Source organism: Alligator sinensis, unplaced genomic scaffold (assembly GCF_000455745.1).
Source record: "Alligator sinensis unplaced genomic scaffold, ASM45574v1 scaffold1269_1, whole genome shotgun sequence".
Lineage (NCBI taxonomy): Eukaryota > Metazoa > Chordata > Crocodylia > Alligatoridae > Alligator > Alligator sinensis.
The window spans coordinates 385,653-400,089 of record NW_005843072.1 but is presented as its reverse complement, the minus strand read 5'-3'; the positions used below and the strand labels follow the sequence as shown (position 1 = coordinate 400,089).

Genomic DNA, 14,437 nt, shown 5'->3' with positions numbered 1-14,437 from the left:
ATGGTTTCCCTTCCCCTCTGAAAAGTTGTGCGTGACAGAGGGGCTACTTCAGGAAGCAAACTGGCAAAGCAAGGCACCGTGGAATGCTTTGGGGCTGACCACCCTCCAGCTATGCTTGCGGGGGAAGGCCAAATTTAACTTGAAGTACTTCAAAGTTATCCCTGGTTTCATCCAGTTATTTGATATACACTTCAGGCTGACTTGCAGTATTTAATTCTGTGCTGTTTCTGTCCACTCATTTTTAGAGTGCCTTTCAGCCACTTGCAAAGTAAAGGATTAGCCCTTAAAATGACTTACCTAAAGAGTTATGAGAAGAGGCTGAGGTGCCTAACACGCTATGTTCTGATTTCAAAGGCTGAGGCTGCTGTTGGTGAGGAGCCATAGTGGATGAAATAAAAGACTGAGACAACGACTGTGAAAGAGAACTGAGTGGAGAGGTTAAAAGGGAAGATGATGAATGTAAAGATGAGGAACGAGCAAGAGAACCTGGAATATTGACAGGAGCTGAACTTCCCAGTAATCTTTGACCTATGTAAAAAAAGAAAAAAAATGTTAGGAAGTCAACCATGTGTTACTTCATAACTCCCATCCCCATTGAAAGAGGTTGATCAATTCTCTTACTTTTGTAAACAGAGTTTTGCAGTTGCAGAATGCGTATTTTATTTGGATCATTTTATATAGTTCAGTTTAATGACTAATTCACTTAAAGTTGAGAACATAAATGGAAATTAAAAAATAAACATAAAATAACCCTCCTCAGCCCCAAAAATTTATAAATAAAACCTAGACCAAAGAGAATGGAATCTACAGTCTCTAAATTAGTGCAGGACATGGTACCCAAAACAGTCAGTTCAAAGCCCTTGTCAGTGAAAGTACTTTTTTTCCTGTTATTTAGCTCAGTCTGTGTCCGTTTCTCTCTCAGACCTGCTGCAGGGCATTTTATGCCCAAAAGCTCGTCTAACTTGTCTCCCAATTATACAGTTGGCCCAATAGAAGATATCATAAAAATCCTCACCAGGCTGTTATTTAAGAAATAAGTTTTAAATGTAAAAATTTTAAATAAACTTTTTTCTCGTGTAACAAATACATTGTTTCATTGAGAAAAAAAGATCTTTATAAAGTTTGCTGCATTTAACTGTTTTCCAGTTTCTATCCACATAGGGTTTGACAAAAACCAAGCAAAAATTAATCATCATCTAGTAAAAGAAATATATTATTTACTACATTTAGATTAATACAAATTAAGAATCTAAAATAATCATATTTCAACCTATACAACTGTGTCAATGAATGAGCATGCATATAGCATGCATATACTCTATCTTCCTTGTTAGCAAAAATGCCAAGTTTACAGTTGATTGTTTCTGAGAACTTGTTTTGTTACTAACTAGTGAGAATCAATCTTTTGGAAAATAATAAAAGTTACAAATTCAAAACATGGTTAAAAGAGGTCACATTAAACCCATTACCACTGTCTATAGTAAACTGTTGTCTGGGATATAAGCCTGCCAAATTATTGGTGGAAAGACCCTTAAGACATTTAGTTACTGCCTGCCAGGAGAAAATATAACCGTCTCCCAGAGGAAGCTGATCAGGCATATCTGCTGCACGCACATTATTATAGAGATGATGCAAAGGCCTGAATATTTGAAGGCAAGCAGGTAGTCTGAATGGGCTTTAGTGGTTCAATAGGCTTTAGTTAAAAGTGCCCACTCTCCCCCACCCCCAGAGCATATGTAAAGACATCCCCTTTGTGCCCAATAAAGATTATTCTGGTAGAATCCTTTATGCCACAGGTTGGTAACTTTCTGCCACTGCAGGCCACTGCTTGCTACCCAGCCCCTGCCATGGGCTGTACCCCTTGGCAATCAGCATACGCTGGGAAGGGAATGGATGCAAAAGGCAGAGGCTAGAATGCTGGGGATGCCATCCTAATGATGCAGCACAGAGAATAAACTGAAAGCACCAGGTAATAGGACTCTGGGGGTGCCACCTCTGCTGCCATGGCTGGAGGGTGCCGCTGATTCTCTATGCTGCCATGGGCCAAATGCAGCCCGCAATTGGTACGTTGCCAACCCCTGCTTTATGCTGCTAGCCAGGATGTTCTGAACTATTAATAAGCAAATGACTCTGTCAGTCACTGTCAGCCATTTAGTACACAGAAATTAAATGGATAAATAAATAGTGGCTTAGGTATAAAATGTGTCCATCCACTTGCATGACACTGACAGTTTGAAGGCAAACTTGTTTATAGGGCGTATGATTAGAGTCTGTGTTAACAAGTTCATGAGGGCAGAGTACCAGAATTGCCTGGGCCACGCTGTGACAGGACTCAGCTCCTGCTGTAAGGGTTGATGTGTATGAGAGTGGGGACCATGGAATCGGAAAAAACAACTAGCAAAGAGCAAGGACTGGCTATCCGTCTCCAACAGGATCTGTGACACTTCTTATTCTGCTCAGATATAGACACATCTACTTTGGAGATCCCGGGATGGATCTAATTAAGAGCTGGGCTAAAAGTGTGAAGGACTCAAGTGGGATTTTCTCAACCCCTATGTGCTCTATTGTCCAGAATGGGCTGGAGCACTCAAACTGGCTAGAGGGCCGCACCCAGAGAGCGGTGGTGGACGGGTCCCATTTGACCTGGAGGAATGTGGGCAGCGGGGTCCCCCAGGGCTTGGTCCTCGGGCCTGCGCCGTTCAACATCTTCATCAGCGACTTGGACGAGGGGGTAAAAAGCACCTTGTTCAAATTCGCAGATGACACTAAGATGTCAGGGGAAGTGGGCATGCTGGAAGGGAGGAAGAGGCTACAACCAGACCTAGACAGGTTACAGGGGTGGGCAGATGAGAACAGGATGGGTTTCAACACTGACAAGGGCAGGGGACTGCACTTGGGCAGGAAGAGCCAGCAGCAGACCTACAGGCTGGGGGACTCCCTTCTCATCAGTGCAGAGGCAGAAAACGATCTTGGAGTCGTTACTGATTCCTCGAATCATTTTGGTTGATCTCCGTTGGACTCTTTACAATCTGTCCTCATCTTCCTTGAAGTCCGGGGTCCAAGACTGGACATAATACTCCAGGTGAGGCCTCACCAGCTTCAAACAGAGAGGGAGATTCATTTTTCTCGATTTACAGGTAACACTCCTGTTAATACAACCCAGCATACTGTTGGCTTTATTTGCAACAAGAACACACTGTTGGCTGATTTTCATTTTATAGTCCACTATAATCCACCAGGTCCCACTCAGCAATAGCACAGCCTAGGCAGTCTCTCCTCAGTCTGTATCTGTGCATGCAATTATTCTGGCTCAGGTACAGTAGACTTTCCACTTGTTCCTTTTGAATTCCATCAGACTGATTTTGGAATATTTCTATGGTTTATCCAAGTCCTTCTGGATCCTAGTCCTACCTTCCGCAGTATCTATAACTCCATCCAACTTGGTTTCATTCATAAATGTCACTCCATCATCCAAATCATTAATGGAAGATATAAACAATACACAGAACAGACCCTTGGGAAGCCCCACTTGATATCTCCTCCCAACCAGACACTGAGTCATCCATGACTACTTATCAAGCATGATGATCCAACCTGTTTTGCATCCAACTTATACAAATCTGCATGGTTTTTGACCACTTGTCAAGCACAATGATCCAATGTTACACACACACTTTATAAAGTCCTTGTGCAACTCTCCGTTTATCTCTTCTCCTACACTACTCTTCCTTTCCTTTCCCAGAATCGGCTAAGTGGCTAATCATTGCAAGAGAGATCCACACAATTTAGGTATCTAAATGCAGTTTGAGACTTAAGTCCAAAGTGTAGATCCTCAAGACCTCCTCTCAGCTGCCTTTTAAAAATGCATATGCCCACAGTTCCCCAAGCACCTACATGTTTACTACTGGCCATGTACAGAGATGCCTACCACCAGGCAGCACTTATTAGCTGGGCTCCTACCTTATCTCTACAGCCTGTTAATATGACCCAACCAGGCTTTTCTGGAAAAAAAGTCTTGCCTGCAAGCCCTACCCTGGCAGGCATGCTCAAAACACCTACTTAATGAGGCCCTCACAACATTCATCCAGAAGGGATGGTGGTGGCACATCCTTTACCCCAAAACCAATCAGTGAGAGCATAGTCAAGGGCTCCTAAAAATGATTCCTTTAAAGGGTTAAACTTTGTTAGACAAGAAGGCAAAATACTTTAAATATTAACTAACAGAAACTAATCTTCCTTGCTCTATCATTCTAATGTCATTGCATTTTAACATCCACACTTGTACATTGACTACTTAAACTCTTTATTTACTGCTTGCTAACCACCTACTAGCACATTTTTGGTTTTTGTAAACAACAACATTAGTGATTCTGTAATACTTAACTATTTATAAGTTTAAAGTAAATTCTTTTATGGCCCCTCCCTTGTGACCTTGTATCCCCCCTGCCAAAGAACTAAAGAAAGTTGGAGATAACTGTCGACAGGTGCATACAGTATAAGGATACAGCTGAAAGGATGAAGTTAGGAACCCCCCAATACATTACTTTACTGAAGATTTTAGGACTGTATGAAAATAAGGTTGGAGGGAATTTCAAAAGATCATCTACTAATCCAGCCCCATGATCAAGGCATGCCTGAATAAACCATCCCAGGTAAGTATCTATCTAACCTGCACTTAAAGATTTCCAGGGATGAAGGTCACACAATTTCTCTAGGTAGCCAATTCTAAAATTTAGCAACTTGATAGTCAGAAAGTTCTTCCTAATCTCCAATCTAAATTGCCTCTGCTGCAGTTTGAGGCCATTGCTTCTAGTCCTGTCTCTTACAGCAAAGAGAAAAGTCCATCTCCACCCTTTTATAATCACAATTCAGGTATATGAAGACTGTTATCAACCCCCACCCTCCGAATCTTTTCTTCTCCAGATTTAATAATCCTAGCTCTTTCAGTCTTTCCTCATAAATAAGGCTTCCCAAGCCTCTAATCATTTTGGTTGATCTCCGTTGGACTCTTTACAATCTGTCCTCATCTTCCTTGAAGTCCGGGGTCCAAGACTGGACATAATACTCCAGGTGAGGCCTCACCAGCTTCAAACAGAGAGGGAGATTCATTTTTCTCGATTTACAGGTAACACTCCTGTTAATACAACCCAGCATACTGTTGGCTTTATTTGCAACAAGAACACACTGTTGGCTGATTTTCATTTTATAGTCCACTATAATCCACCAGGTCCCACTCAGCAATAGCACAGCCTAGGCAGTCTCTCCTCAGTCTGTATCTGTGCATGCAATTATTCTGGCTCAGGTACAGTAGACTTTCCACTTGTTCCTTTTGAATTCCATCAGACTGATTTTGGAATATTTCTATGGTTTATCCAAGTTCTTCTGGATCCTAGTCCTACCTTCCGCAGTATCTATAACTCCATCCAACTTGGTTTCATTCATAAGTGTCACTCCATCATCCAAATCATTAATGGAAGATATAAACAATACACAGAACAGACCCTTGGGAAGCCCCACTTGATATCTCCTCCCAACCAGACACTGAGTCATCCATGACTACTTATCAAGCATGATGATCCAACCTGTTTTGCATCCAACTTATAAAAATCTGCATGGTTTTTGACCACTTGGCAAGCACAATGATCCAATGTTACACACACACTTTATAAAGTCCTTGTGCAACTCTCTGTTTATCTCTTCTCTTACGCTACTCTTCCTTTCCTTTCCCAGAATTGGCTAAGTGGCTAATCATTGCAGGAGACATCCACACAATTTAGGTATCTAAATGCAGTTTGACACTTAAGTCCAAAGTGTAGATCCTCAAGACCTCCTCTCAGCTGCCTTTTAAAAATGCATATGCCCACAGTTCCCCAAGCACCTACATGTTTACTACTGGCCATGTACAGAGATGCCTACCACCAGGCAGCACTTATTAGCTGGGCTCCTACCTTATCTCTACAGCCTGTTAATATGACCCAACCAAGCTTTTCTGGAAAAAAGTCTTGCCTGCAAGCCCTACCCTGGCAGGCATGCTCAAAACACCTACTTAATGAGGCCCTCACAACATTCATCCAGAAGGGATGGTGGTGGCACATCCTTTACCCCAAAACCAATCAGTGAGAGCATAGTCAAGGGCTCCTAAAAATGGTTCTTTTAAAGGGTTAAGCTTTGTTAGATAAGAAGGCAAAATACTTTAAATTAGTAGATGAGAATTAATTATATTTTTAAACCAGAGTTCTTACTTGTTAATCCATGATCGTTATTTTCTTGATCTTCTAATTCTTTATCTAAGGATGCTACATTTACATCACTAAAATGTAGATCTAAAGCAGAACCTGTTAAACAGAATATTAGATTAATAATGTACCTGTATCATAGATAAAGCTGTAATGTTTGCTGAATCTAAAATGCATTATTGGAATTATTCTTATTTATTTGCATTATTCATGTATAGAGTCCCCCAGCATCTAGATTAGGTTCCCCACCTGGACACTGTATAGGCACATAGTAAGGAAAAATCTTTGGCTCTTGATAGAAGAAAAAATTAGCTCTGTAAACTGCAGAAATACTTTGAACATGTCAACCGAACTGTGGACAAAGGAAAACTGGTAATTTTAGCTGGGTTTTCAATAAAGGCTTTGATAAAGTCTATGGCTAGAAAATACATAAAATACGCCTATGCACATTTATAGTATAGTTATTGGTTGGACACTGGAATGCTATTTGTAATACCCATGGCTAATTTTGTACCGTCTCAGAATAGAGCTGGAATATACAAGAACAAGAAAAACTTTAAACAGTGAATGAGTTTGTAGTTCTCCCACATACCTTGTTTTTCCAACTTTCCAAGCTGAAACTTCTAGTTAACAATGAGCATCCACCTCTCATGCTTCTTAGTCTCCTCCTCCTCTTTCTTGTCACCTATCCCTGAGCACTACTCTTCCTTCCAGTTGCTCAGAGACTCTTTTTAAACTACCAAGTGGCGTAAGTGTTATTCATGTGCTTCACCAAACACAAAGTGGGCCAGCTCCTGATAGATCTTACTTGCTTTTGACCTACTTTGATCTTCATATAAAGCCATTGGCTCTTAATTCATTGCTCCTTCTAATAGAAATGAGTTATACCACCACTCAAACATTCATAATTATCACAAAGAAGAATATTTTTCTGCCAAACAGAAATTCCACTGAGAACCTTCTTTTCCATTAAGAATCTTTAGGAAAAGCTTCCTGACAGTGAGACATACTGGGTTCTGAAATGTTATCCTAAAGATTTGATGGAAAGGCCATCATTTGATTTTTTTTTTTTTAATTACACAGCATTACCATGCCAGAAGATGATCGTGGATTATTCCTGCATTGATCCAAGAGGTCTTTTATATTTCTAATTTGTATGATTTCACAATGGTTTAACTATTTTGCTGAAAATATTTCCTTCAGTACACTGATTCTTCTATTATTCAACCACAGATCCCAGAACTTTTCCTTACAATGCACATTTTTAGACATACAATAATCATCTCTCAAGTGGGTGGGCTTTTTAAATAGGCAGCCTGGGAAAGCAGAGAAAAATAAGGTAACAAAGATAATCCTATTGCCTTCTGAGTTTGTTTTGTCCAAATTAAAAATTTCAAAAATAGAAACGCAGCAATTTATTCTCATTTTCCAAAGCCACCAACCTACACACATGCAGAGCACAACTCTAAGCAATGGCATTCATCATGTGTGGTAACAAACACACAGTATACTAAATTCTCATTTTAAAAATACACTAAATATGGAATCACTAAGTAAAAATAATGTTTATAAAAAGATCATGTTAATCTACTTTTACTGATTCTATCAACAACTGACCCTACTATGAACTGTTGTTTATATTTACACTAATGCACATACTGTCGGCATTCTGTTAATCTCAACTATCTAGTTAAACTAGGACACGAGTACATCATGACGAGAAAATTCATTTGCCATTTTGCTTTGCAATACTTGTACAGCTTGTGATTTTTTAAAATTATATTAAAACTAATCTATTCCATTGTGGTGTTGTACTTACTGCTACACTAACAATAAGTTATAACAACTTAAATATTTCAACTCTTACATTCACACAATAGGACTTACTGGAATATGTCAACTAAAACCCAGGCTAGAAAACACGTTAAATTATATTACATTTATAAAAATTATAGATAAATGAGAAATATATATATATAACATTAATAAAAAAAAAAATCAGAAATTTAAGAACAGGTGAAAAGAATTTATTTATTGTACCACAAAAATCATAGACAAGTTTCTGAAAAAAAACCCCTACATTTTAAAAGAAAATACTGAAAATATCTATCATTATTAGAGTTCTTTGCCCATTTCCCCATTGATGGAAATCAAATGTCTAACTTACCATTTCACTAAGTGCTGACTCACTGCAGTCGCCTGATTTCATACACACCAGTTTAAACAGACTCCTTCAAAAACACTAGCTAATCACGGCAACTCCCTGGTCACATGACTAAGCCTCAGAATCTGCCAATAAATATGCTACACTAATCCTAACACACCATAACAGATTCATGAAGCCAATTAGTCCATTTGGACACATTTAGAAATCATATGGATCACGCTTTAAAAGTTATAATAGGTTTAAGTTGAACAGAAAAGAAAAATAAATGAGAGGATATTTTGTGCCCCCCCTTCCCCCCGCTGCCCAGATACACTGTTCTAACAAAGCCATTGTATCATCATGGGTTGTTAACTTTCCTCGTACAGACACTGCCCTCCCCCCCCCAATTAAACACAGTATTGGGAGAACTATTGAAAAGATGTTGGGGGAGTAAAGTATATTTGTTTATTGTTTATGCCATTCTTCAACTACACTAACGGCAGCAAAGTACGTGTATGCAAGCAGCTAATCATTTTGACTTTCACCCACTGTACGAAACAGAAAGGCACGGCAGGGGCAAATCCCGAGGGGCTGCAATGGCACAGTTGCTCTCCTCTTTCAGACCACGCTGTGGAAGCAGCAGCCAGGGACTCTTTTCAAGGCCCCAGACGCTGCTCCCATGGTATGGTCTCCCCACCCCTGTGGTGGGGGGAAGGTAGGGAGCATGGGGTTCAGCCACCTCTATAGTGCTTGTTGTTGTTCCTGCACCCCCCCTTTCAAAAATCCCAGGTCCGTCTACGGAACTAGGGAACACGACTGTCCGCAACAGGAAGTGCTGGGACTCAATGAACCAGGAGGATAATGCAGAACAGTGGTGACCACAATTCTGGCCCCACCACCAGATGAATGGCATGGGGCTGGTCCGTGAGCCAGACTGTGCCCTGCACCACTGCTGCGCACCATGATGGGACCCCAGGGCACCATACTGCCTTCACCTGGCCAGAGTCCAATCCGAGCTAGGCAGAGGTGGCATTGGTCCCTGAAGCCTGATCCTGGCTGGGCAGGGGCAGCTCTGAGAGCCCCACACTGCTCCTAACCCAGCCAGGATTGGGTTCTAGGGGCCATGAGCTGCCCCTACCTGCCAGGATCAGGCCCCACACCTCCCTGCATGACCAAATGGGGCTGGTCCGTGAGCCAGACTGTGCCCTGCACCACTGCTGTGCACCATGATGGGACCCCAGGGCACCATACTGCCTTCACCTGGCCAGAGTCCAATCCGAGCTAGGCAGAGGTGGCATTGGTCCCTGAAGCCTGATCCTGGCTGGGCAGGGGCAGCTCTGAGAGCCCCACACTGCTCCTAACCCAGCCAGGATTGGGTTCTAGGGGCCATGAGCTGCCCCTGCCTGCCAGGATCAGGCCCCACACTTCCCTGCACGACCAGTCTAGAACATAGGGCCACAGTCCATGGGGCTTCCCAAAAGATCCATGGGGAGACCCACAGGTTGGATGACATGGCAACAGGGGTGAATCTGGCCCACACATCAGGGTTTGAGCACCCCTCATTTAGAACAAAAGACTTTCCATTTACTGGGTCAGACCACAAGGCCATCTTGCCCTGTGTCACACAGCAGCAGAGAGCGGAGGCTGAAAGGGACACTAAAAAGGGTCTGAGCAGGGTCTTGCCCCTACATTTAAGGCCTGTCTCTGTATAGCTATTCAGGTTCCTCTCAAACACCTCCCCAAAATGATTTGGCAAGTTTTAATGCCCCCTCCTCTCTTGCTTCTGTCACACAGAACTTGACTGGAAGAGATCTGAATAACCCTCCATCATGCAACCCCAACCCCCCTTTGGAGATACACAAACACAATTAAGTCACAGGCAGGCATGCTACTTGTGTCAGGAAATGTTCCATTTTTCCAGCCGAAAAAGTAAGCATTGTCAAGTGGTTTCTGGCAGAAGCAAACAGTGATTCCACCAGAAACTGTTAGCTGTTTCAAAGAGCAACTTCACTGGATGCTGAAATTTTCTAGCTCCATGTGTAATGCCTGTACACATACGCTTAGTGGGATAGGGGCTCTAGGACCTGCAGATTCGCACAATCCCCTGTTTTCCCTCTCCCCCACACACCTGGACCAGACCAACCTGGTGGCCTTCTACGATCAGGTCACTAAATCATTGGATGCACCTCTTCAACAAGTCCTGGGTGCCTCCCACCTTGCAGTTAAATAGATCTCAGGAACTGTGTGCATCCTAACGGCTGTGATCTAAGTACTAGATACAAGTCAGTGTTACAAGTGAGAGTTTTGCAGTTGCCAAGGTAATTTCCTTTTTCTCTTCCAACTACAAAACACACTGGACTCAGTGAAATTTGACACGATAGGAGGTTACTGGGTCAGAAAGGGGAAGTCATACCTGTGTAGGAAAGAAAGACTGAGCCCTTTAACCTGCCAAATCAGGGAACTTTACAGAAAAGTATCTGTATATTCACAGCACACAACAATTTGCAGTGTGGTTCACAGAAGTAAATTAGCAAATGACTTATTGAGAAGCATGACCTAATTTTTATGAAATATAAGGAGAACCTGTCACAAAAGCCAGTATTTCTCCAATTCTTCTGGCTGATATAAATCAGCCAAGGATGGAAGCGAGGAATAAGTCGCAAGGAGAACTACATAAAAGACTGGCCCACACCTGCAGGGGGCAGATTAGAAAAGCAAAGGCAGTGACCAAATTCAGGTTAGCAACCAAAATCAAGGACAATAAGAAGTCATCCTATAAGTACACAGGTAACAGGAGGAAAACCAGTGGAAATGGGGGATCACTGCCCAACGCATCTGGACATCTGATCAACAACACCAAGGAGAAAACTAACTCCTGAACAAGTACTTTGCATCTGTATTCCACCAGTCTAAGAGTGATAGCCTGCCGAATGCAAATATGACGCAGAATAGTCACAGTAGGGATGATCACCTACCAAGCGTCCATGTTGAGCTGGTGAAAGAATAGCTAGAGAGGCTGAGTATCTACAAGTCAGTAGGATCGGACGAACTCCATCTGAGAGTGCTGAACGAACTAGTGATACATGTCAGTGTTACAAGTGAGAGTTTTGCAGTTGCCAGGGTAATTCCCTTTTTCTCTTCCAACTACAAAACACACTTGACTCAGTGAAATTTGACACAATAGGAGGGTACTGGGTCAGAAAGGGATAGTGTTACAAGTGAGAGTTTTGCAGTTGCCAGGGTAATTCCCTTTTTCTCTTCCAACTACAAAACACACTTGACTCAGTGAAATTTGACACAATAGGAGGGTACTGGGTCAGAAAGGGATGTCATACCTGTGTAGGAAAGAAAGACTGAGCCCTTTAACCTGCCAAATCAGGGACCTTTACAGAAAAGTATCTGTATATTCACAGCACACAACAATTTGCAGTGTGGTTCACAGAAGTAAATTAGCAAATGACTTATTGAGAAGCATGACCTAATTTTTATGAAATATAAGGAGAACCTGTCACAAAAGCCAGTATTTCTCCAATTCTTCTGGCTGATATAAATCAGCCAAGGATGGAAGCGAGGAATAAGTCGCAAGGAGAACTACATAAAAGACTGGCCCACACCTGCAGGGGGCAGATTAGAAAAGCAAAGGCAGTGACCAAATTCAGGTTAGCAACCAAAATCAAGGACAGTAAGAAGTCATCCTATAAGTACACAGGTAACAGGAGGAAAACCAGTGGAAATGGGGGATCACTGCCCAACGCATCTGGACATCTGATCAACAACACCAAGGAGAAAACTAACTCCTGAACAAGTACTTTGCATCTGTATTCCACCAGTCTAAGAGTGATAGCCTGCCGAATGCAAATATGACGCAGAATAGCCACAGTAGGGATGATCACCTACCAAGCGTCCATGTTGAGCTGGTGAAAGAATAGCTAGAGAGGCTGAGTATCTACAAGTCAGTAGGATCGGACAAACTCCATCTGAGAGTGCTGAACGAACTAGTCAAAGTCATTGCAGGATCGCTGGCAAACCTCTTTGAGAATTCGTGGCACTCAGGAGAGGTCCCAGAAGATTGGAACAGGGCCAATGTTGTGCCCATCTTCAAGAACGGGAGGAGAGAGGACCCAGGGAACTACAGGCCGATCACTCTGATCTCAATCCCAGGAAAAATCCTCAAAAATGTTTTGAAGGACTCCACATGCAATAAGCTACTAGAAGGCACAATTCTGAATGATAGCCAGCACAGCTCTGTCATGGGTAGGTCACAACTGACTAACCTCATCTCCTGTAACCAGGTCACTCACCACCTGGATAAGGGAGATGAGGTCAACATCATTTACTTGGACTTTAGGAAGACCTTTGACTTGGTGTCCCATTAGGCTCTCAAGGTAAAACTAGGGGACTATAGATTCAGCAATCCAATGGTCAGATGGGTGGGAAACTGTCTGCAGGGTCAGACCCAGAGAGTACTAATAGATGGATCTGTGTCGACCTGGTGGAAGGTAGCCAGTGGGGTCCCCCAGGGTTCAGTACTTGGACCACTGCTTTTCAATGTCTACATTAATGATCTGGATGTGGGACTGAAAAGCACACTGGCAAAGTTCGCCGATGACACTAAGCTTTGGGGAAGTATGGCCACGCCTCAGCGTAGTCTGACAATCCAGGCAGACTTGGCCAGATTACTTAGATGGGCGGACCAGAACCAGATGCTGTTCAACACTGAGAAGGACAAAGTGCTCCATCTGCAGAGGAAAAATCTGCAACAAACTTACAGGCTTGGTGGTGCTACGTTAGCTAGCACCACGTCCGAAAAGGACCAGGGGGTCATAATTGACCACAAAATGAATACGAGCCACCAGTGCGATGCTACAGTTAGCAGAGCAAACAATATGCTGCCATGCACCAACCGAAGCATTTCAAGCAAAACTAAAGAAGTTATCCCGCTCTGCTCTGCATTGGTGAGGCCGCAGCTCTCGTACTGCATCCAGTTCAGGGTGCCACACTTCAAGAAAGATGTGGAGAAGCTTGAGAGAGTCCAGAGAAGAGCCATTCGTATGATTAAAAGGCCTGAAGAGTAAGCCATATGAGGAAAGGCTGACAGATATGGGACTGTTCAGCCTCGAAAAGAGAAGACTTTGGGGGGATTTGGTGGCAGCTCCTAACCCAGCCATTCAGCCAAATATCAGGGGAGAGCATCAGGGGCTAGGCGAACAACTATTCACCAAAGTGCCCCAGGGGAAAACCAGGAACAATGGTCATAAACTCCTAGAAGGAGGCTTCAGACTGGATACAAAGAACAACTTCTTTACCGTTTGTGTGACCAGACTCTGGAACAGACTGCCAACAAGGATGGTGCAGGCACCTACCCTGGAGATCTTCAAAAGGAGACTGGACACACACCTTGCTGTGGTTATTTGACCCCAGCAGTCTTTCCTGCCTAGAGCAGGAGGGTTGGACCAATGATCTCACGAGGTCCCGTCCAGCCCTAAACTTCTATGATTCTGTGAAATGCTACTAAATATAGTAGGGTTGCACCAATAAAGATTTTCTTGGCTGATACCAATGTCCAATTATTAACCGGCCATATCGGCCAATACTAATCTGATAGCTGATTTAAATGAATGCAGTCTGGCAGCTTGGAGAGCAGCATCTGGCCAGCAAGTCTCTAAGGGGGAAGGAGCGGGGCGGGGGAGGTGGGGGAAGTGTCCGGGCACACTTACCAGCCAGACGCTGCTCTCCAAGCTGCTGGGCTGCATTTCTGGCCGCGTGCATGCACGCAGCATACACCGGTGACATTATCAGCTACACCAGCCAAAAAAAGACGATTGCCAATAACGTTAATTTTCCTTTTATCGGTGCCCATCCAATATGCAACCGACATACCAGCGCACCTCTAAAATACAGGCAACACAACATACCAACGCTGAGTATTTACAGCCACAAATAAAAATATATCTGTGGAGCAGGAGTGGGCAAAATAAGGCGTGCCACTTGACTGGATCCGGCCCATGGGCAGACACCTGCCAACTGACTGCATCTGGCCTGAGGGGGCCTCCCC

At 43.1% G+C, this 14,437-nt stretch overlaps 1 protein-coding gene across 1 annotated transcript in view; it reads right to left on the bottom strand.

Moving 5' to 3' along the window:
* Window positions 1-297: 297 nt before the first annotated feature.
* Window positions 298-14,437, bottom strand: part of UNKL (unkempt family like zinc finger) — a gene marked incomplete at both ends in the record, with an annotated part of 79,488 nt that continues 65,348 nt past the window's right edge. Inside the window, 2 exon segments of the mRNA XM_025193585.1 lie at window positions 298-528; window positions 6,243-6,335. Of these exon segments, the coding sequence (XP_025049370.1) occupies window positions 298-528; window positions 6,243-6,335 (324 nt within the window).